This window comes from Zalophus californianus, chromosome 3 (genome assembly GCF_009762305.2).
Source record: "Zalophus californianus isolate mZalCal1 chromosome 3, mZalCal1.pri.v2, whole genome shotgun sequence".
NCBI classification, from domain to species: domain Eukaryota; kingdom Metazoa; phylum Chordata; class Mammalia; order Carnivora; family Otariidae; genus Zalophus; species Zalophus californianus.
The window spans coordinates 151,612,702-151,634,800 of record NC_045597.1 but is presented as its reverse complement, the minus strand read 5'-3'; the positions used below and the strand labels follow the sequence as shown (position 1 = coordinate 151,634,800).

General features: G+C 39.2%; 1 protein-coding gene across 5 annotated transcripts in view; it reads left to right on the top strand.

The window, feature by feature from the left end:
* NEMP2 (nuclear envelope integral membrane protein 2) overlaps positions 1-22,099 on the top strand; it is a 157,204-nt gene that overhangs the window by 78,854 nt on the left and 56,251 nt on the right. For 3 of the 5 annotated variants that reach the window (XR_003519050.2, XM_027588937.1, XM_027588934.1), the window contains exon 1: positions 18,240-18,650. Coding sequence is in view for 2 of the 5 variants with exons in the window: in XM_027588937.1 (XP_027444738.1) it covers positions 18,539-18,650 (112 nt within the window). In the remaining 3 variants the exon portion in view is untranslated. Of the gene's footprint in view, positions 1-184; positions 270-18,239; positions 18,651-19,595; positions 19,647-22,099 lie in introns of those variants that run through there. The other 2 variants (XM_027588935.1, XM_027588936.1) reach the window with 2 other exon arrangements.

Here is a 22,099-nt window from a genome sequence, read left to right as displayed (position 1 = left end):
AAGCCATTCTACAAATGTGAATGTCAGGAAAATATCCATAGGTTGGTGAAAAGAGCATTGGAAAACAATTCATTAGCAATTCTAATTTTAAAAAAGCAAAGCTTGCTGATAATGCCATCTTACAGGTAGTCATTTTGAATTTTAAAAATTATCCTTTTCAAAGAATGTTTCCGTTTATATGTAGCTTTCAGAGTGATCTTGGAATTGCCTCCATAAACAAGAGTGGCCCAACGCAGAGCAGAGGAACCAGTTGAAGGTTCATGGTTGAGGTGAGCTTAAATTTTCCATCTAAATCAAGGCTGAAAACCCTAGGAAAAAAAGGGACACTTTTCTTTCCTTATTTGTTAGCCAAAAGCATCTATATTAAGTTTCTTTTAAAACTGTGCTTGGGATTTTCTCTACATCTACTTTAAAGTCTGAAACTGAAGCATGGACTCATATAACATTAGGGTGAAGATGGATCATAGAGCTCATCTTAATGAGCAGCCAAGCCACGTTTATGGAATGAGCTAAACAGACTCAGCTGCACAGGACTTGGCGGAGAAGCGGATGGGAGGTCGGTAACCAATCAATCAATCAGTAAACAAGATGGGCTGAAAAGGCACTGGCCTCACCTGTAGCAGCCTTGAGAAATAAATGTGGAGTGTTCGTGACTCCACGTGGACTGGCAGAGTGGGACACAGAGTAGTGAGCACCCACTCTGGTGCTGCAGTGCGTTTCTGTGGGTGTCTGGGAGGAGGGCTGGAGACCCCTACTCCTTGGCATAACAATGTCAGCTTCCTGGCCTGGAAGTAGCCTTATCAGAACAGAGCCTAGCCAACAAGTTTACATCCCATTTCTACTGGTCTTTGCCTTTGTTTTCCCTTTGAGCTAATTTAGGTCTGCTGGGCTTGCTTTGTGCCAAACTTCCCAAAGTGCGAAAGGACTGTTTGAATTTTCCCTTTTCAGTCAGCCCAGTGAATCCCAATTCAGAGATTTCTTGTCTTTTTCAGCTGTTTTACTGATATCCTTAAACCTTTCTAATCCTCCTGGAAAAAGCATTAAAATGTTCTTAATGAGTATAGCTCTGTTCCATTTGCAATATTAATGCAATGTATAAATTCTCTGGATACCTGTCACATAAATGATTAAGATTTCAAATTTTTAAAAAAATACTAATATATTATAACAAACAGAGTATTTCAGTACTTAAAAATCACTTGGAATATGAAAAGTGATATTTAGATCCCTAACTCTACCCAGAACTCTGTCCATTCAATTTATAGTTGACAGGATTAAGTCAACTTAATAGCTGGACCTCCTACATACCTTAACAATGAGCTACGTGAATGAACTGAATTCACAATAAATCCATGGCACTATTAAACAACAGCCAAATTTAACCTTTTTTTGGTTGGAAGTTAATAAATATAAACTCCCTGCCCAAAGTAGGCTCTCAACAAATATGCGTTGAATTAAAATAGATATCACCTAAAATCATGGTATCATCACCAACATGTGGCATATTTTTCCAGAAATTCAAAGATTTAATGCAGATGTCCAATTTGTTTTTGAAAGAAGGTGATCAGTAATGGAGAGCAAATGCCATATTTTCTTTAATTTTGAATTATGTGTACTGTTAGTGTATAATTCTCAAAAAGAGAAAATGACTAACACACAAATAGTAAATGAATATGTAGAAGGATTTGATTCAACATGTTAAAAAGGAGAGAGCAGCAAGATGCTCAAACCGGTTCAATGAGCACTTGAGGAGGGAGGTATATGTAGGCAGTAGGGTAAAGGAGGGAAAAGTATGGTGTGATGGTGGCCATTAGCCCGCAGTCACTGCATTCCTTACCTGCCTCACCAAACCCAACACCCACTTCTCCCAACCCTCTAAAGCATTCCAGTACCAGCGGCAGGGACTGCTTGACTCCTACCTCAATTCACTGTTCCTTCCAGGCTGAAAAAATGGCAGCAGTTCTTGTCTGAACACTCTTAGGACTCAGTAGATTAAGTCACCTGCCTTCTCAGTTGGCTCTGGACCTTCTGCCCTATGTCCTGAGTCTGGCCCACACAGTGTCCACCAGAGTCAGCAGCTGCCTACATCTCTGTGCCTCAGCCACAGTTGGACACCTGGCTATGAGGTCACCCCCTTAGGGTGCAGTTCCTGCCTCATTGGCACCAGCGTCCTTTTCAGAACCTGGTGACAGGCCCCTGAGTCCCCGAGCAGACAATCCTGCAACTTGTTTTCAGCTTTTCTGGGTGCCAACTACCTCCCTGAAGCAACCAAACTTCACCTACTCCCAGACCCTCTTTCAGGGATCAGGGTACCCTTCTCCACCCACTTCCCAGGACTACCGATAATTTTTTAGGATGCTTCCCTGCTAAGCATTTATGACTGCTTGCCTAACCTACTACCCCATTTTGTTGCTATCTCTCAAGGTGTAATTATTATATCTCTCAAGGTATAATGCTCTTCTAATTGCTAAATTGTATCTTATTAGACCTTCCTCTGGCATTGGTCACTGCTGACCACTCCCTCCTTGAAAATTCTCTTCCCCTGGCTCAGGTGACCCTCTACTCTCCCGTCTGCTTCGCAGTTTCTGTTGCAGGCTCTTTTTCTGCCCTCCATTTGCTTGTTTGTTTGTTTGTTTAGAGAGCCAGAGAGAGTGTGTGTGTGGGAGCAGGGTGGGAGGGGCAGAGGGAGAGGGAGGGAGAATCTTAAGCAGGCTCCACGCCCAGCACAGAGTCCCACACGGAGCCCAATGTGGGGCTCGATTTCATGACCCTGAGATCATGGACCGGAGCCAAGATCAATCGACTGAGCCTCCCAGGTGCCCCACTGCCCTCCTTTTAAATGAAGGTGCTCTCTTCAGAGTTCTGTCGTTGGCCCTCTTCTCATTTGACTCTTTCCACTCATCCTGGCAATCTTGTCTCCATTCCCCTGCCTTCAGTTAAGACCTCTATGCTCAAGAGTCTCAGATCTTTCTCTCCTGCTCACATCTCCTTCCTGAGTTCCAACTCTCCTACCCAACTACCTACTAGTCTTGCATGTACTTCAGAATCACTTCCAAATGGAATTTATTCTTTTTCTTTCTAAACTTGTATTTTTTGTTTTCCTAGTCTCAGTAAGTAGGATGGATAGTCACTCAAACCAGAAACCCCAAATCACTTTCATGGGCAATTAGTAACCAATTTCTGTGGATTCTAGCTCTATCCCCACAGCCACTGCCTTGCTTTATATCCTGATTATCTTGACCTATTTGCACTTTGAGTGGTTTTGCTGTCTCCCTTCCTCCGTATTGCCACCAAATTTTTTTTTTAAATTGTGAGGTGCAATCTACGAGAGGTTGTGCAGCCAATTTAGTGAATTGTTTCATATATATATATATATATACCTTCACATAAATATACACATATGTATATGTATTATATATTACACATGTATATACTGTGCATATGAATCACCATGTAAAACGTATTTCTTACTATAGATGATAATCATAAAAGGTCAAAGCCATTCCTCTAAAACACAAAATTGACCAGGTCAGTTTCTTTCTTGCTTCACTGGCTTCTCAGTGTCTAGAGAATAAAGTTCAAATATTTAGCAAAATCTTCAAACTCCCATGATAGAGCTGCAGCCTACTTCTTCCACTTCCTATCAAGCTTTTGAACTGGGGAACTTTAGGAGGACGTGGTTATATGCCAGGAGGTACTAAGAGAGCCAATGGAGAAATAGTCTATGTCCTCCCACATAGCAATACTTTTACTTGCTGGCAAATAGTATGGAAAATACTCTCTTTGTATTCAAATAGCACAGATGTATTGCCAAGTAAAATTTAAAAGTTGCATGAATTTTAAGGTAAAATACTAGGATGTAATGAAGACTCCCCAAAGGTTTGGAACAGGGTTCTCCTGTAAATATCGGAGAAGCATCGCCGCAAGCACGAGAAATGCTCTGGCATTGTCCTTTCACGTCTACCATGAACCCAAGTTACTCCTGTCCAACAACACGCAGGTATATACGTGAGGTATATACGTGAGGCCACATGGAGGTACTCAGTGTGCCACAGGTCACACAAAGCACACTGCTGAAACTGATGTTAGCTAGCAGGAAAAAAAGCAAACCAAGGGGTCTAGAGTCCTAGGTTCAGGGGCCACTCTGTCACTTACATGGCTCTTAACCAGATTGTGAGAGAGAACCAGACCATGAGAGAGAGATCCAGCTGCAGCATCTGTCACTGCATTGGTCCTCAAGAAATATGTGATTGGTATGGGGCTCTTGGGTGGCTCAGTTGGTTAAGCATCGGACTCTTGGTTTTGGCTTAGGTCATGATCTCATGGGTCAAGAGATCGAGCTCTGCACCGGTCTCCCCACTCAGCACGGAGTCTGTTTAAGGATTCTCTCCCTCTACCCCTCCCCCCACTTTCTCTCTCTCTCAAATAAATATATATATATATATATTTTATATATATATTTAGGCAGGTTCCATAGCCTGCAGCAAGCTACTCAGGGATCTCTTCAAAGCTGAGCCCCTGGGGGAAGAGTAAACCTTTTACCTAGAGAATCCTGCCTGCTAAAATCTTAAATCAAGTCATGTAAGTCTTCTAAGCTCAATTTCTTCTGAAGAGTAGGACTCATAATAACAATACCTCCCTAAGGTTATTTTGAGGATGAAATGAGATAAAAATGTGAAAACACTGTGTAAACACACCTCCTCTTACACAGCAATAAGAATTTTACTTTTATTATTTTCAGCTTATAACCTGCTTTGCACCAAAGTTTTATATTAAGTTGGTTTTTCCATTAATACCTGGAACACTTAATATTTTAAACTGGTTTGAGGACACAGAAATTTTCTCTCTTTAATTGTGCCGAAAGTATACTGAAAAATACATACCTCTAAAGCTCTCAGAGGATTTTATAACATTGAGAAAACAATCCCTAAACTTTGCTGAAATTATAATAAAATTATCACAGCTTAGGAAGTTATTAGCAATTTACCATTTCTAATTCTTGTGAAAATGTGGATTCTACTTAAAGAAGAGAGTATTTTATTTTATTTTAAAATATTTATTTATTTATGTGACAGAGAGAGAGATAGAGCAGGAACACAAGCAGGGAAAGTGGGAGAGGGAGAAGCAGGCTTCCCGCTGAGCGGGTAGCCCGATGTGGGACTCGATCCCAGGCCCTGAGATCATGACCTGAGCTGCAGACAGATGCCTAACAACTGAGCCACCCAGGCATCCCAAGAAGAGAATATTTTAAATCTATCTGGTGGGTTCTAGGAAGATGACTACAGCGGCAATGTAATTTTGAATCCAAATCTCAACATAAAAACATACAGAACTACTCAATAAAATAAAAAAACATGGACAACATTTACACTGACACTAGGTAATGAGGCATCCACAAAGACTTCAAAATGCATGTGAGTAAGGACAAATCACGAACAGCCACAGACCTGAATCATATCAGCATCTGAGCAGGAAATGCAGAGAGAAGCAGTTGAAGCTTAACAGACTTTGACAGACTGGAGAAGGGGAGAAGCCCAAAATAGCAACAACTATTTCCTGGAAAATGTAGGTAGGTTTTGCCCAATCCAGTAGATGGTGAACGCACCAAGTCTATTACAAAGCTTGAAGGTGTTTAAGCAGTGTCGGCCCTATGAACTCTAGACACTGACCTGCCATAGCTCTCTTCAAACAACCGAGTGTCCCACGGAAGAGAAATGCTGAGAGTGGAATCAAAATTGAGCTGGATAGAGACAACAGAATAAAGATAGCAGACCCAAATAAAAGTGTGTTGGGGAGAGGCAACAGGACCAGGAAATCTCATAAAGCAAGCTGACCCTTCTTAACTACATGAAAATAGCAGAAGACGGAATTTATGAAGTTAGAGAAGGTTACTTAAAACCACATCTCCTACTAAAAGTTCTAGAGGACCATTTTCATATAAAAATGAGAAACAAGTACTGAGGCCAAATCCTTTGCAAAGTTATTTCTTTTTTTTTTTAAAGATTTTATTTATCCGACAGTGAGAGACACAGCGAGAGCGGGAACACAAGCAGGGGGAGTGGGAGAGGGAGAAGCAGGCCTCCCGCGGAGCAGGGAGCCCGATGTAGGGCTCGATCCCAGGACCCCGGGATCATGACCCGAGCTGAAGGCAGACGCCCAACGGCTGAGCCACCCAGGTGCCCCTGCAAAGTTATTTCTAAGAAAAATATTGAGTAGGATAATATCCCTATGCCAGAAAGAGATACACAGAACAAATCAAAAGTATAACTTTCTATCTCAAGAGAAGCTAAAATACATTAAGAAAATGATACAAGACATGAAATGAAAACATTAATCAAAACTGTTAAAACTTGGAAAATTTAAAAACACTGCAACTGAGGTGATAGAACTCAGGAGACAATTAGAAGTTAAAAAAAAAATTCAGAAACGCTAAATTAGAAGGAACACAAGAGCAAATATAATTAAACAGATTATGCCTTAAGAGAAATAAAATATAAAAAGGACCAAAGGTTTAAAAAATAAGTTAAAAAACATTTGAGAGAAAGTGACAAGTAGTGAAGATGGACGAAAAAGATTCAAACACAAGTAACCAGAATCTTTGAAGAAGAGATACAAAACAGGGGAAAAACAAATAATTAAAGAGAACTTTCCTTAAATAAGAAACAATGTGAAATTACGTATTGAAAAAGCACACTATGTAGCTGGGAATATTGACCCAGAACAATCAATACCAAGACTTATTTCTAGTAAAATGAATGAACTTTAAAAAAAGAAAATATTCCATTGAGTATGCAGTCAAAACCACCAAGTAACTTACAGGGTAAAAAATTAGATTATCATCAGTTTTTATCTTGACAGCTATACTTTATGCCAGAAGGAAATGAATAACATATTTAAGAGACACAAGAAATAAAATGTGAGCTGAGGATTTTATATCCTGCAAAACTGACTTTCAACTGTAAAAGGCATGGAACAACAGTTACCAATATGCAAGAACTTGGAGAATATTGTCTTCATTAGTCCTTCCTGAAGAATCTAGTAGAGGATGAGTTTTAGACAAAATGATTAGAGGTATATAGTAAAACACAGTTATCTGAAGAAATAATATTAAATGATAATTAAAAGAGAATAAATATGTAAAAGCTATATTCTTGCATAATGTAGAAATAGTGCAACTATAAAAAACTGAGCGAGAGTGGGGAGAACATATAAAAAATATTTTAAGCTGTTCTTTGTAATTATATTGTGGTAGTAATATGTGTGTTGTTATTCTGAGCCTGTCATATGTACAATGTGGATGAGTAATTATGAGATATTCTAATTCCGTCATCTACTGTATCCTTGGGAACCAGAAATCTTGTTACAGAGGAGAAGAGATACAGATGTAGTAAAAGCATAAAAAAGGCAAATTATTAAAAAAATGTTTTTTTCTTTAAGATTTTATTTATTTATTTGACAGAGAGAGAGAGACAGCGAGAGAGGGAACACAAGCAGGGAGAGGGAGAAGCAGGCCTCCCCCGGAGCAGGGAGCCCGATGCGGGGCTCGATCCCGAGCCGAAGGCAGATGCTTAACCGTCTGAGCCACCCAGGTGCCCCAAGGAAAATTCTATTTCTTAATTTGGGGGTTGGCTACAAGAATGTTTGCCTTATGATAAATAACTCATTAGGGTATACATTCATTTTGTATTGCTTTCTATACTTTGATTTTACAATAGATGTAAGGATTAAAACAATAAAAACCTATTTAACATAAAGGATACCTATCATAACAAAGGGAGAATTTCAACAAGATTCTCTCTGGTATTATTCAAGATTGATAAAGTGTTAAAAAAGAACCTATAATATTTCTGGTGATTATACTATCTGGCAAAGAGTAGAAAGGGGGAAAACTAGGAAAAGGCAATGAAGAACCAGGTGAAATGGGAAAATGGAAAGCAGGAAGTATAACCTCTCAATCCTAAAACAAATCCAAGAAATATTAGTGGGTTTAGCTTTAATTATTGTTGAAACAAGTTAAGAGCCTTAAATATTTAGATGAATGATTTTAAGCATCATTGTTAGGCAAAATATCTTTAAGTGAAAAGAAGAAAGAAAAAGGAATGCCACCCTATATGAACATGCATTTCCAGGGACACACCTGCAATGTGGTTAAGACAGACAAATTCTAACTTGCAGAATGCATGCCTGAAAAAGGAGTTAACTCCCTCCTCCTTTCCTTCTATTTCCTCCAGAGTCTTAAAGGCTTACCCTGCCCATCATTTCAAGTGGCAAGTGACCTAGTTAACTGAACTCTCTCACGTTATACCATCCAGAACAGTCACTGCTCAGTCTACTTTACCTTTCCTTTTTTTCCTTACCTTTTTCTTTTTCTACCATTCCTATTACTCTCTCCTTACTTTCCCTATTATAACCCATTTGTCTAATTTTATTCTCTGTCATTATTAGAAAGGAAATATTTGCTATTTAGGAAATCCAGTGCTTTAGAATAAAGATGTTATGTAAATCTCCTAAACAAGAGCAATAGTAGGAAAAATACTTACTTGATATAGAAGCAACTCCCATTTTGAGTCAATGAATAAATTTCTAAAGGAAAATACATTTATCAAAGTTTAGGATAAGGAATAAAACTCATTTATTAAGTCAGCATAAATTTCAACTCCCATTTTCAGAAGCCTCCAAAGGCTTTTGGGAACTGTCAGAAATATCACCAGAGTGATTTTTTCCCCTGTCTATTGCTATTCCAGTCTTTGTCTTCTATGATACCCTTCCCACCATGGAGGCTGCAAATGCCAGACATTCACTCCACCCCATTTAGCAAGGGCATGGGCTAGTCACTTCTTCTCCTTTTTTCTTTTTTTTTTTAAAGAGTTTATTTATTTGAGAGAGATTGAGCAAGCACAAGTAGGGGACAGAGGGAGAGGGAGAGGCAGGCTCCCCGCTGAGCAGGGAGCTGGATGCAGGAGCCTGGGATCATGACCTGAGCTGAAGGCAGACGCTTAACTAACTGAGCCACCCAGGCGCCCTGGGCTAGTCACTTCTCATAGGACCAGCAAGGGAGTCTGTCGAGAGGGTGGAGGGAAGGGCTTCTAAGAATGGCTTCACTTCCCTATTCAAGAGATGAAAGGGGAGTTGGTGCCCCCTGCCTTGGGTCACAGTTGTGTGAGGACCCAGGATCGGAGACAGTGGCAAGCCCTTTTCAGTTATGAGGAGAAAAGTTACAGACAAAGTCCAACAAGCTAAGAGTGGTGAAGTAGAAAGCTGGAAACAGTCTGAGACCTTGATAGCATGCTCAAGCTACTGAATTAACCTGCCTTGGGACTTTCTTCCATGCGACATAATAAATGTCTTCATTGTTTAAGACATAGATGGAGTTTTTGACCCTGTCAGTAAGGACAGGGCCTATAAATCACAGCAAAGAAATAAAAATGAGTGTGGGGGAAGGTTACTGAAATGTACTAAATAATAATTTTTTTCATCTAGCTTTATAGACTTTGATTAATGTAAGCAAAATATATCTAATGTTAGGTAGATAGACTTTACAGGTAAAATAGGATTAATAACATTAGCAAAAATTAGAAGTATATTAATTGAATTATTTCCACTTTCCATAATCTCTATGACACATGACTACTCTAGAAATTATGATTGTGTTATAGAAACCATTCAGAACAGGTAGACTCTCATGTCAATTTTTTAAGATAAATAAAATATTATTTATATTTCATAAATAAAATTTTTTATTATAAATAAAACATTATAAATTTCTTCCCAACAGTTGCTTACACTTTCTTTCCACTCCCATGATCAACAATAACATCCTGGAAAAATAAGGAAAGTCAAAAATCTTTATAACAACTCTATAATATACTTGGATGTAGCCAGATGTATATATTCTAGATATAGAATGCAAAGAGACAGCAATATTGGAAATATAGATAGGCTATTTAGATCTGATTTGGAGAGGGAGAGAGAGACAGAGAGACAACATACAAGCAGAGGAACAAAATCTGAGACTGTTATATTTATCTTCATCTCTCAGCCCCTACATGTCCTTTTTAAAAAATATTTGAGTTCTTTCCAAAAACACATGAAATAGACTGAAGAATTTTCCGTATAGACTGTGACCACCAGGGACGTTCTGAAGTAAGTGCGTGATCAAGAACTGAAAGCAAGAAGAGAAAATCCCTGTTTTAACTGAATTGAAGGGCTCCTGAATCTTTTTCATTGTCAATAAATGATCGATGAAGACAATTAAGGAATTTAAACTAAAAGGATATCTGCAGTTTACAGCTTTCCATGAAAGAAAAATAGATTTTGAAATACAATTATTTCACTATAATCGTTTTAATAGAAATTATTCCAGTGGCGGTGGGGGAAGACCTAGATTAATTGTAGAGAACGGCTGATTAAAATGCTTCCCAAGGAGGGCGCCTGGGTGGCTCAGATGGTTAAGCGTCTGCCTTTGGCTCAGGTCATGGTCCCAGGGTCCTGGGATCGAGCCCCGCATCGGGCTCCCTGCTCCGTGGGAGCCTGCTTCTCCCTCTCCCACTCCCCCTGCTTGTGTTCCCTCTCTCACTATATCTTTCTCTGTCAAATAAATAAATAAAATCTTAAAAAAAAAAAATGCTTCCCAAGGGTGTGTTGGCAGCAAAGAAAACTTTGATAGGATTTGTTTAGGAATCAGGTGATGTGGAATGGTAGGACTGGCCGGTGTCCAGGTGAAAGATTGCTCTTGTCTTTGAAAACATAATAACTGGTTACTAGTTTCCTGTATCCTAGTTCCTTAAATTAACTCTTAGAAAGCTGTAACTCTTCAATCTTCTTTTTTTCAGATTAACCAAATATGTCAATTTTTTCCCTTTAGATACTATTTTCTAGCCATCATCAACTAACGATCAATCACTTTTGAATATTTTGTCTACCACTAATACAGTATAGTCAAAACTATTTGCCTCAGAATTGCCAGTGTAGATTCCCAGGTCATACACTGGACCTACTGAATAAGAATGTTTGGACATGGGACTCTTACCCACACCAAAATTTGACAACCACTACTTTAAAGAATTCTGCATCTCTCTATTTGAATTGAAAGATTTGAATTGAATTTGACCAATTATTTTTTACAACAAGCTTTACTAATTTAGTATAGAGGACATACTATCTTTCTTACAAATTATATTTATTCTAATCCTTCCCAACATCATTTATTCATACTGAAAAGCTATCTCTCTTCTAGTTTTGACATGACTTATTACTAAAATTATCGAACTAGTATATGGCAAGTCAATTTCAAAATATTTCCTAAATGAAATATGCTAAGAAAAACATCCAATGAGTCAATTTTTATTATTTTTACTTTTTTCCTTTATGGAGAGGTCTTGAACAGCCTGCTGTTGTTTGTTGTTTTTTTTCCCCCCTCTCTTTATGTGAAATTCAAAAATGGGAATTTTTAAAAAGAAGACATTATGACATATAGCCTCTGTAATCTTTATGGCATTGGCGGGTATCATTGCAGTAACAGACTAATTCTTTCTTTATGAAAGAACACAAAGTAGTAGAACTTTATTTTATTCTAATTCATTTAATTAAATGTTCTACCTACCTAGAAACCAAGTGAAAGTTCCTAAATAATTTCTGACATGAGCTAAATTTTACATCTGATTCATAATGACTGATTATAACCCTATGACAGCTATAGAAAATTAATTAGTTATGAAGAACAAGAACTCTAGAAATAAAAATGCAGAGGCTGAAAATTGAATTATAATCTTTTTCACACCATGTGGAAATAGTTGAATGGAATTAAAAAACTCAGGTCACGAAAATAATATTAAGGAAGCTCTTTATTATACATTTTTTTCAAAAATATATCATATTCTAGCAATATGAATTATGTAAGGTACATACACACAATATTTTAGCTGTGGTTACAAACTTCCTGAAAAAGCTACTTCCTGTCAAGCATGAAACTTGTAAAACTCAAAATTTATTTCTAATGATTTTTGAATCACTTGGGGTACATATTAAGAAGGTGAATTTTGGGCTTTCCCCGGAAGAACTGGAACAATCTCCAGAGGGTTTGTCTTGGGAATCTGCATTCACAATGCTAAACATTTACTTATTACCCACACCAATAGCATTCTGGCAAAAGTGCCAACTTCTTCATTATCTAGGAGATCCAGATCCCACAAGCTACAGTACTTCATTCCTTCTTAGAGGTGGACATGGGCTGTTTACCAGATGTCCACAGCTAAGATCTGTGGCACAATTGGGCAACTGCTTCAAGAGGCAATGAATTTTGTCCTTTTTCAATCACCCATTTTGGTGTAGAAATTTATGTGCTGGTGTTATAATCTAGTGACAATTGTTTTTGCATCCTCTTGGCAAGTTTAATGGCGATTCCAACTACAACTCTCTCACTTCATCGACTCACTGATGGACAAACTTTTTCTCTATTTTCTAATGGAAAGATAGAAAGCAAGCCTGCATAATATCCCAGGAAGCTTTGAACAGAAGATTCTGCTGGTGTCCTGTTTATAGGGGGTTTTGTTTTGGATTGGTTTGGTTTGGTTTGATTAATGAGTATATTTCATCTCCTAGAAGGATGCACACAAATGCTGGTATAACTTAAAAATAATACACTGCAATAATCACAGTTTGTTAAATCCATCTGCTTCTCATGAGAAGGAAGCAATGTTCCATGCTGATGTCAAAGAACCTATGAGTCTGACCACACTCTCAATTCTGTTTTTCTCCTTTTCCTTCTCCTTGGTGTTTTGTTTTGTTTTGTTTTTGTTTTGTTTTTGTTTTTTGTGGTTTTTTGGTTCGTTCCATTATTGCCAGAAAGCTTAGGTGTGGTGCTCACCTCTAAAGCTCTTTACACAGCTAAAGCTTGACTTTGAAATTAGACTTTACAAAAGATTACGTGTAGTGTTTTCTAAACTGTGTATGCATGGGATATTAATGGATTTTATTTGAGAAAAATAATTATCAGGCTTAAATTTTGGTGTAGTATATGTGTAAACCAAATGTTTCACCCAGAATTCCTCAATCCAAAAGAGATCATGATGGAAACAACACAGTATTAGTAGGATAAAAACTTACCTAGCATAATTTACTATATCATAGTTTTTGAGGGTCAGGAATATAGGAACAGCTTAACTAGGTGGTTCTGGTTCAGGATCTCTCAAGAGCTACAATCAAAGCATTGGCCAGCACTACAAACATCTCAAAGTTCTGTTGGGGGAGATCTGCTCATTCACATCGGTCTCTCCACAGTGTTGCCTCACAACATGGTAACTGACTTCCCTAGTGAGAGTGATCCCAGAGAAAGTGAGAGAGAACACTCAAGATAGAAACTGTAGTCTTTTTATAACCTAATCTTGGAAATGACATACCATGTCTGCCATATACTCTTCATTAGAAACAATCAGTATTTCTAGCCCACACTTAGGAACAGGAGGTTATACAGGGCATGAATACCAAGAAATAAAGGGGATCATTGGAGGCCATCCTAAAGGCTGTCTACTGCAAATTTCTTTACTACAGGAATTTTTAAGTCTTTTTTTAAAAATTTTTTTATTTATTTTTTTGAAAGATTTTATTCATTTATTTGACACAGAGAGAGTACAAGTAGGCAGAGTGGCAGGCAGAGGGAAAAGGAGAAGCAGGCTCCTCGCTGAGCAGAGAGCCCGATGCAGGGCTCAATCTCAGGACCCTGAGATCATGATCTGAGCCGAAGGCAGATGCTTAACCGACTGAGCCACCCAAGCACCCCAGGAATTTTTAACTCTTTAATATGCTATTTGTCATTGTGAATGTCTATGAGGGATAACACAGTAAGCTGTATTTTCCAAACTATTTGAACTTGGATTCCTTCCATCTGCCCTCATTCTGTCAATTTTCTATGAGCCTAGTGTTCTAAGAACTTGCTGTTTAAGATGTCCTCAGACCACTAGTGAGTTTGTTAGAAATGCAAAATCTCAGGCCCTACCCTAGACCTACTGAATTACTGGTAGTATTACTTATTCTTGAGTCTACTTCATCTGATATTAATATAGCGACTCAACTTTCTTTTGATTGGTGTTTTTTTTTAAGATTTTATTTATTTATTTGACAGAGAGAGAGAGAGAGAGATAGCAAGAGCAGGAACACAAGCAGGGGGAGTGGGAGAGGGAGAAGCAGGCTTCCAGTGGAGCAGGGAGCCCAATGCGGGGCTCGATCCCAGGACCTTGGGATCATGACCTGAGCTGAAGGCAGATGCTTAACGACTGAGCCACCCAGGTGCCCCTTGATTGGTGTTTTTTTTTATGGCATATCATTTCCCATCCTTTTCTTTTTAACCTATTTAAGTATATCTCTAAACTTAAGGTATATTTCTAGTAAATAGCATGTAAATAAGCTTTTGCTTATTTATCCAATCTGACATCTGCCTTTTAATTAGATGTTGAGCCATTTATATTTAATGTTATTATTGATATGGTTGGATTTAGACCTACCATTTTTTAAGTTGTTTTATATTTGTCAATTTGTTCTTTATCCCTTTTCCCCCTATATACTTACCTTCTTTTGGAACACTTTATTGTTCTATTTTATTTCCACTGTTGGATTATTAGCTATACCTCTTTTTAAAAGATTTTAGTGGTTGATCTAAGGTTTACAACACACATCTTTAGTTTATCACAGTCTAATTTCAAGAATTACTATATCACCTTAGGTATACTGAAAGAACTTTATGTAGCATACTTCCATTTCTTTCTTCTCATCCTCTGTTGTACTGTCATTCATTTTAATTCTACATATAAGTCCCACAGTGCATTGGAACTATTTTTGCTTTAGACACATCTTTTAAAGTGATTACAATAATAAAAAGTTTTATATTTACTTTCACTTTTATCATTTCTAGAGCTATTTATTTCTTTGTGTAGATCCAAATTTCCATCTGCTATAATACTCTTCCTGCCTGAAGAACTTCTTTTAACATTTCTTATAGTGAAAGCCTACTGGAAATGAAAAAAAGCTTCATTTGCCTTCAATTTTTTGAAAGATATTATAACTGGGTATAGAATTCTGGATTGATGGGATTCTTTCTTCTACTACTTCAAAAATGTCACTTATGCAGTTTCTAACAAGAAGTCTGCTGTAAGTTTTAGCCCTCTGCAGTGTATCATTTTTCTCTGGCTGTCTTTAAGATTTTCTTATCTTCTGTTTTCATTAATTTTGGAAAATTCTCAGCTTTATATCATAAAATATTTCCCCTGTCTCATTCTTCCTCTCCCCTCCTTTTGGGATTCCAACCTGTGTTTATCAAACCACTTGATATTATTTCACAGATCTTGGATGTTCTGTTCTTTCTTTCTTTTTTTAAAATTCTTTCCTTGTATTTCAGTATGGATAATTTCTATTTACCTATATTCAAGTTCAGTGTTTTATTCTCAGCTATGTCCAGTGTTCTGCTAAGCCCACTGCAGGAATTATTCATCTCTAATAATGTGCTTTTAATTTCGAGCATTTCCATTTCACATTTTTAATAATTTCCATATCTCTGCTGAAATTTTCCATATATTCACACATGTTATCTACCTTTTCCACTAGATCCTTTAACATATTAATCATAGCCCAACATGTGGATCATTTTTGAATCTAGCTTTGTTGATTGCTTTAAGCTCTTTAATAATGGATTTTTTTTCTTTGCTGTTTTGGGTGTATTGTAATTTTTAATTGAATGATATCTTGTAGAGGAACTGAGGTAAAAAATATTTATACCCAGAAACAAGTATGCCTCTTCTTCTGTCAGATTAGAAATGTAGGTGATTAAATCAATCTAGTCAGGAGGTGAGCTGAGTTTGGATTTTATTGTTATTATAACAATAAATCCTTTGGTGTACCACAGGATTTTTTAAAAAAAGATTTTATTTATTTATTTGACAGAGAGAGAGTGTGTGTATGCACAAGCAGTGGGGAGGGGCAGAGGAAGAGGGAGAAGCAGACTCCCAGCTAAGCAGGGAGCTGGGGCTCAATCCCAGGACCCTGGGATCATGACCTGAGCTGAAGGCAAATGCTTAATCAACTGAGCCACCCAGCCACCCTATACCATAGGATTTTAATTTTTGTGCTATTACCTTGTTCTTAGTGTGGAAACTGGAGTGCTGAGAGTTTTTCTTAGTGTCCCTTAGCTTTCAGCAGTTCTTGCATGTCTGTGTTGAAGAGGGATCTCTCCCCACATTCTTTTTCCTCCTCAGTACAGTGTAGGGTTGCTTGTTGCTAGTGCTTGGCTTGTGGTGGGGCCAGATGGGTTCTCCTTTCTCCTGTTCAGCTTTGATCTTAGGCAAGTCCTGTGTACCTGAGCCTTAGAGGTGGCGCTTTCTCAGTATTTCTTCCCCCTTTACCCATCGCTGACAAATCCTGCCTTGTTTCTGTGGTATGTCTTCAATAAAAGAGGGTTTCCCAGAAGTTGCCAACCTCTACTCTTGTCATTTCAGTTCAGGACCCTGAACCCCAGTGTTCCCTGCTGCTCCCCCAGGGGCAGAGAGTTTGCACTTCTATCTCTCCGCCAGAAATAAGAGTCTTTGCCATGGCCCTGTGGTAGTAGTATTTTATGCTCCTTCCCCAACAGCTTAAGGTTTTCATATCAGAGAAAGTTTTTGGGAAGTTAGGTGAGGTCTCATGTTTGTCCCCCAGTGACAACTACCACCTTCCAAGATTCTTATTATCTCCGGAAAAATACTGCTATCCTGTAGAGAGGAATGTGGTATTTTGACTTAGCTTCTTTACAGATATTTACTAAAGATATGCTACATGAATAGCAATTTAAATATTAATTTATTATATTGCTCCCTGCTCTTTACCAGACACTGCTGCAGGAAAACACATTTATCTTTCAAGAAGCTACCTGTTTCTTTTAGCTACTTTTCATCATGCCATTCAAAATTAAGCTAAATCAAAATGAATGTGGTTAGGAAAAAAAACTGTTGTGCAAGAGGCAAGTGCACACCTCACACTTGGATCAAGAGCTCTGCTGTTTCTCTGGAGACAGTCTTCAGGGCAGACAAGGTGGAAGTTTAATAGTTTATTTGTAAAACTCATCTCCTTGAAGAGTTCCTTATAAGGAAATTTCTGAACTTCCAAAACCATCTATGGGTGTCCACATGGTGCCAGGGATTTGAGGACAATTGGTTAAACCTTACTTTGAAGCCAAGAAAAATCTAGTTAGTGAGTCCTACTCATACCTTTGGGGAAAATGAAGCTGAGTTATTTTTAGAGGATCATTTCTGTCACAATTGGCTTCTCTGAGGTACCTAAGCAGAAGACCAGAATCAGAAAAGAGGAAATGAACTTTTGTTCTAGTAAATGTTTAGTATGAAATATTGAATCACATTAATGGGTTTTCAGGGCCTGAGGAAGTTCTGTTCTTTAAAAATAAAAAAAAAAAAGCAATATAATTTACTTAAGTCTTCAAGTTCTATACTAATTATCAATATAAAGGCCACCAAGATATTTTTTCCAGTTTTATTGAGATAATAACTGACATATAACATTGTGTTCGTTTTAGATGTACATGATATATGTATATATTGCAAAATAATCCTTACAATAAATTAAGATCCATCACCTCACATAATTACAAAATTTGCATATGAGAACTTTTATGATCTACTCTTAGCAACTTTTCAAATATACATTACAGTATTGTTAACTTTAGTCATCATACTGTACATTACATCACCAGAACTTATTTATAATAGTAAGTTTGTACTTTTTGACCCCCTTTGCCCATTTTGCCCACCTTCCCCCACTCCCTCCCTCTGGCAACCACCAGTTTCCTGTAGTTTTCTTTTCTTTAATGCAAGCTAATTTTAAGACATGTTGTATTGGTGATGTAACGCTTTACAGCCTCCTTATACTGAAATGTGTGTTTAGGGGCTTAGATATACAAGTCAGTGTTACTTAAGCAACTAAATTGCTTCGTTTGTTTTTGTTTTTGTTACAACAAAAAGGAAAATGATAAAAAGGAAAAATAAACTTTTATTTGTAAAAAAGGGGGTTCCTGAAAGGTCTTCCCCTTCATAGAACATCACTCAAGAAACCTCCGAGAACTGAGCCCTAAAACCCCGCAGGTCACACACGGGTCAAGGAAGTTTTAGGCAAATTCACGTTAGAGTGGCCCCCACCTCCCACAATTTCCACCCTGGCGCAGAGACTGCCGGGACTGGGCGGCCCAACCGCCTCAGGGAAAGACGAGACCCGGAAGCCCTGAAGCCGGGAGGGGCCGGGAGAGGCCGGGAGAGGCCGCGAGAGGGCTACCGGGAGCCCCGCGGGCCTGGGCCAGCCGTGCCCCACAGCCGACGGCCAACGCAGAAGCTTCGTGCCGACTCTTCCTCTGCGCCGGGAAGGCGGGGCCTCCGCCTTTCCCGCGTACGGGTCTCGCCGCCCCCTCATCCTCCTCGTAGGCCCCGCGCCATTTCTGCTACAAACGGCCGAACCGGCCCCCAGGGGCTCGCGCCGCGGCTGAGCGGCGCGGAGCTGGTCCCGGGGCGGGATGCGGCCGCCCCTTGGGCGGTGGTGGCTGCTGCTGTGGCTGCCGCCATTGTCCACACTGCCCGCAGGCGCTGTGCGCGGAGAGGAGGAGGAGGAGGCGGCGGCGTTATCAGGTAACCGTGGGCTCTGGCGGCGGGCGCGCGCCCGCGCGCACCGGCTCCCGACTCCCGGCTCCCTGCGCTCTCCCGCTTCCCCGGCGCCCCGCCGACGCTCTCCCTGCGCCTCGGCGGCGGCGGGAAGCACAGAACCGGCTGGGCGCTGCCTCTTTCCCTCAGGCTTACCCCGCGGGCGCGGCCGGCACCCGCGGCAGGCCCAGCCTCCCTTTCCGCCTACTTGGGCTTCCTGGTCTCTTTGGTGGCACTTGGACATTTTTGTGATTTTAGTAGAAGCAACCGCCAAGTTCAGAGTCTAGCCCAGTTCCCTCGTTTACAGAAGCAGCAACCAAAGCCCAGACGTGGTTTGATTTGTCTGCGGTCACACAGCTAGTCACTGACCCTAGTCTCCCGACTTTCAACACAGGACTTTTGTATGGTACATCAATTTATGTTGAAAACCTCACTATTTCTCTCTATAGCTATTACTTTGGACTCAGGACAGGAGAGGGTAAGAGCTTTGGCTTTAGAGTTAGACCGAAATTCCCGGGCCCCTGACTAGCTCTGTGTCCTTGAGCAAGTCACGCTACTGGTCACACGTAAAACATAATATCTGCCAGGATTGTTGCAATGTTTAACGTGTGCAGTGTTGAACAGGAAACAAGAAATGGTAGCTGCTCATAGTGTTGTTATGGGCTATACGTGGAGTACTCTCAAGATCCTGGCACAGAAGGAGGAGTCAGGAGCTCTAACTCAGAACTGCTACTAATATGCTAAGAGCTTAACATTTCTGCTACCCGTCCCGCCCCCCCACCATGAAATCCTTTAAAAGATTTCCTGGAATTTTTGTCCACCAACTTCTCTTCATCTCATTGGCCACCTCTGTTTGCAAGGGAGGCAACCAAGTGTGGTCTTTTATGCTGGGCATAGCACCTCCTCCAGTGAAATCAGGGTTCTTTGTCTAAGGATGAAGACAACCAGATTCGGCCAGAGCTGCCAACTCATGGGAATCTTGCAGTGAGTTACACTTTGGAGAACTGTTCTATACCAGTTTTCATTGAACGGAGGTTTGTTGAGTGTTTACTATGTGCTAGGCAGTGTTAAAAGTGCTTTAAATTATTTATTTAATACCTATAATAGCCCTCTGAGGGTAAGTACCATTAACATACCCATTTTATAGACGAGGAAAGGCAAGCTTAGTAGGGAGAAATGTAACCAGTCTATACTGATGAGAAAATAAATCACAGATGGGTCTAAGAAGGAGGGTTTCTGAGCATGGCAGCAGCCAGAAAATTGTAAGTAGCCCTGGACCAACACCCAGAACCTTGACTTCTAGACATTCATTACGTGCCCCCACCCACTTGTAGAATTACCTTGGTCTGGGTACATAATCTTTATGGACCATGGTTTTCTGGTCAGTAAAATAAAGTTGTTCTATTGCAGAGTGGTTTCCAGTATTTTCCTCACCTTTTTACTTCCTTCTGTTAACCCAATATTTCTCATGTTTGTGTTACGACATTTGGTGTTAACTGTGACTTCTATTTTGTTAGCCAGAGAGCTACATAAATGCTTATCAGAACTACTGTTCTGCCCAAGACATGCAGGATGTACACTGAGTTGATAAAATTCTAGCCCAGAGCCAAGAAAAATGGCAACTTACGTAGCCTTATAGCAACTCTTGCCATTCCAGATATGCTTTATGGGAAAGGCTGTGGAGATCCTGTGGTGTGCCAGTGACACCACATTGGAACCTCTGGACTAGACTAGGTCTAAGGAACATTGCTGCTCTAAAAGTAGTGTTATGAACAGATCAAACAGCTGGTACTTCCTTTCATAATAGGGCCCATTTATAACATGAGAAGCTTGGATTAGATGATACTTAACTGTTGTAAAATTCTGTCTTGAATGCACACACCCTTCCATAAAATAGAGAACATCCAGAGCCAGGCCAGCTTTCTGTCATCCTATTTGGAGGAAAGTCAGAGGCAAGTGACACAGGAGAGGCAGGTAGTTGGCTGGCTAAAAAGAAGAGTTATTATTCATAGTTTGCAGCCAGGGGAGAGGAGCTTAGAAACCATGTGTTGTCTTAGGATGTAGTTGAGGCCACTGCGTTGAATTCCCAGGCTTGAACTATGTAGCGATAGGCCATTTGAAAACCACAGCTTTCAAATTCATCTATGGAGAAGAAAAATCAGTCCTTGTAGTTAAAATCAGTCCGAATGTGCATCAGCATGTGCTAATTTCAGATTCATTCTCTATGCACATTCTTGGAGAAACAAAAATCAAGATTTATATTCAAGTCTGGCTAAAAAAACTAGTGTTAATAGAATAGTTACCTTCTAACTTTGGTGCTCCATGCTAACTCCTTTGAAAATGTGAATTTACAAATAATACCCAGACAAATCCTTCCTTTGAACTTTCAGGAGCTAAGTTTTGTCAGTTTTTGCTTTTTGTTTTTGTTTTTTTCCCTTTCCTTGTCCCAAAAGAAAAGCAGTAATAGGCCAAATGGAGAAAATGGCAGTCTAATTAAATAAGTGATTTTATTATTCTATTATAGTTTCATCTGAAGATATTTTCTTCTCATATGAGGGCCATGTAAAGTTTAAATTTTTAGAAGGAACATTGCTGAAATATTTTTGTTAGAGGTTGTTTAAGATCTGCTAAGATTTGAGGAGTGTTTGTGCTTTTTATTTTTGGCATATTCTATAAGTAGGTTTAAGTATTACCTGCCCTTTTCTGAAGTTTTGACTGAATATTTTTACCTTATGTATGACTAAATTCTTTAACTTAAATATATCCTTTCCATTTAGGAAAACTAATAAATGACAAAAGCGGTACAAAGGAGTAAAAATGTAATTTATTAGTTAAAGCAGGTGATAACCCATGTGTCCCTTTTTTATATAAGCTATGTAGTCTTAAAATTCGATTTATTGAATTTATAAATTGAGTGCTATTTAAAATGAACTAAGGAATCTCATCGGGTAAGGTAACCCTGACTCAAATCCTTTGGTAATGTAAATAATTGTGCTATGTCTTAGCAGTTTGGGCACAATTGTCCAGAAAGTCAGAAGTCAGGTTTATTGCAGAATCAAGAGAACCTTCTGAGTACTGCAGGGAGTTACAGAAGGTGATGATCCTTTCATGGCTTAGAGATGTAGCCTTGTCAGGACTGGTCCTGCAGATACACCTAGGTGCTTAGGAGATGAGGCAGAGCTGGGATAGCCTACACTTCAGATCTTTCTGGGATCAGGTTTGAGGAAGTGAATACCTAGGTTATGGGGCACCTGCTAGGGTAGAAACATATCCGATGTCAAGTGGAACTAGTAGCTGTCCCTAGGCAGGTATTGTTTTCTTCTGATCAAATGAATGATTATTAGTACATTTTTCTGAATCCCTAGAAATTCCCTTCTGTTTTCTAGATTGCACTGTAAGGGGATTTTGCTGATATCATGGTGATATCTTTGGGTTTG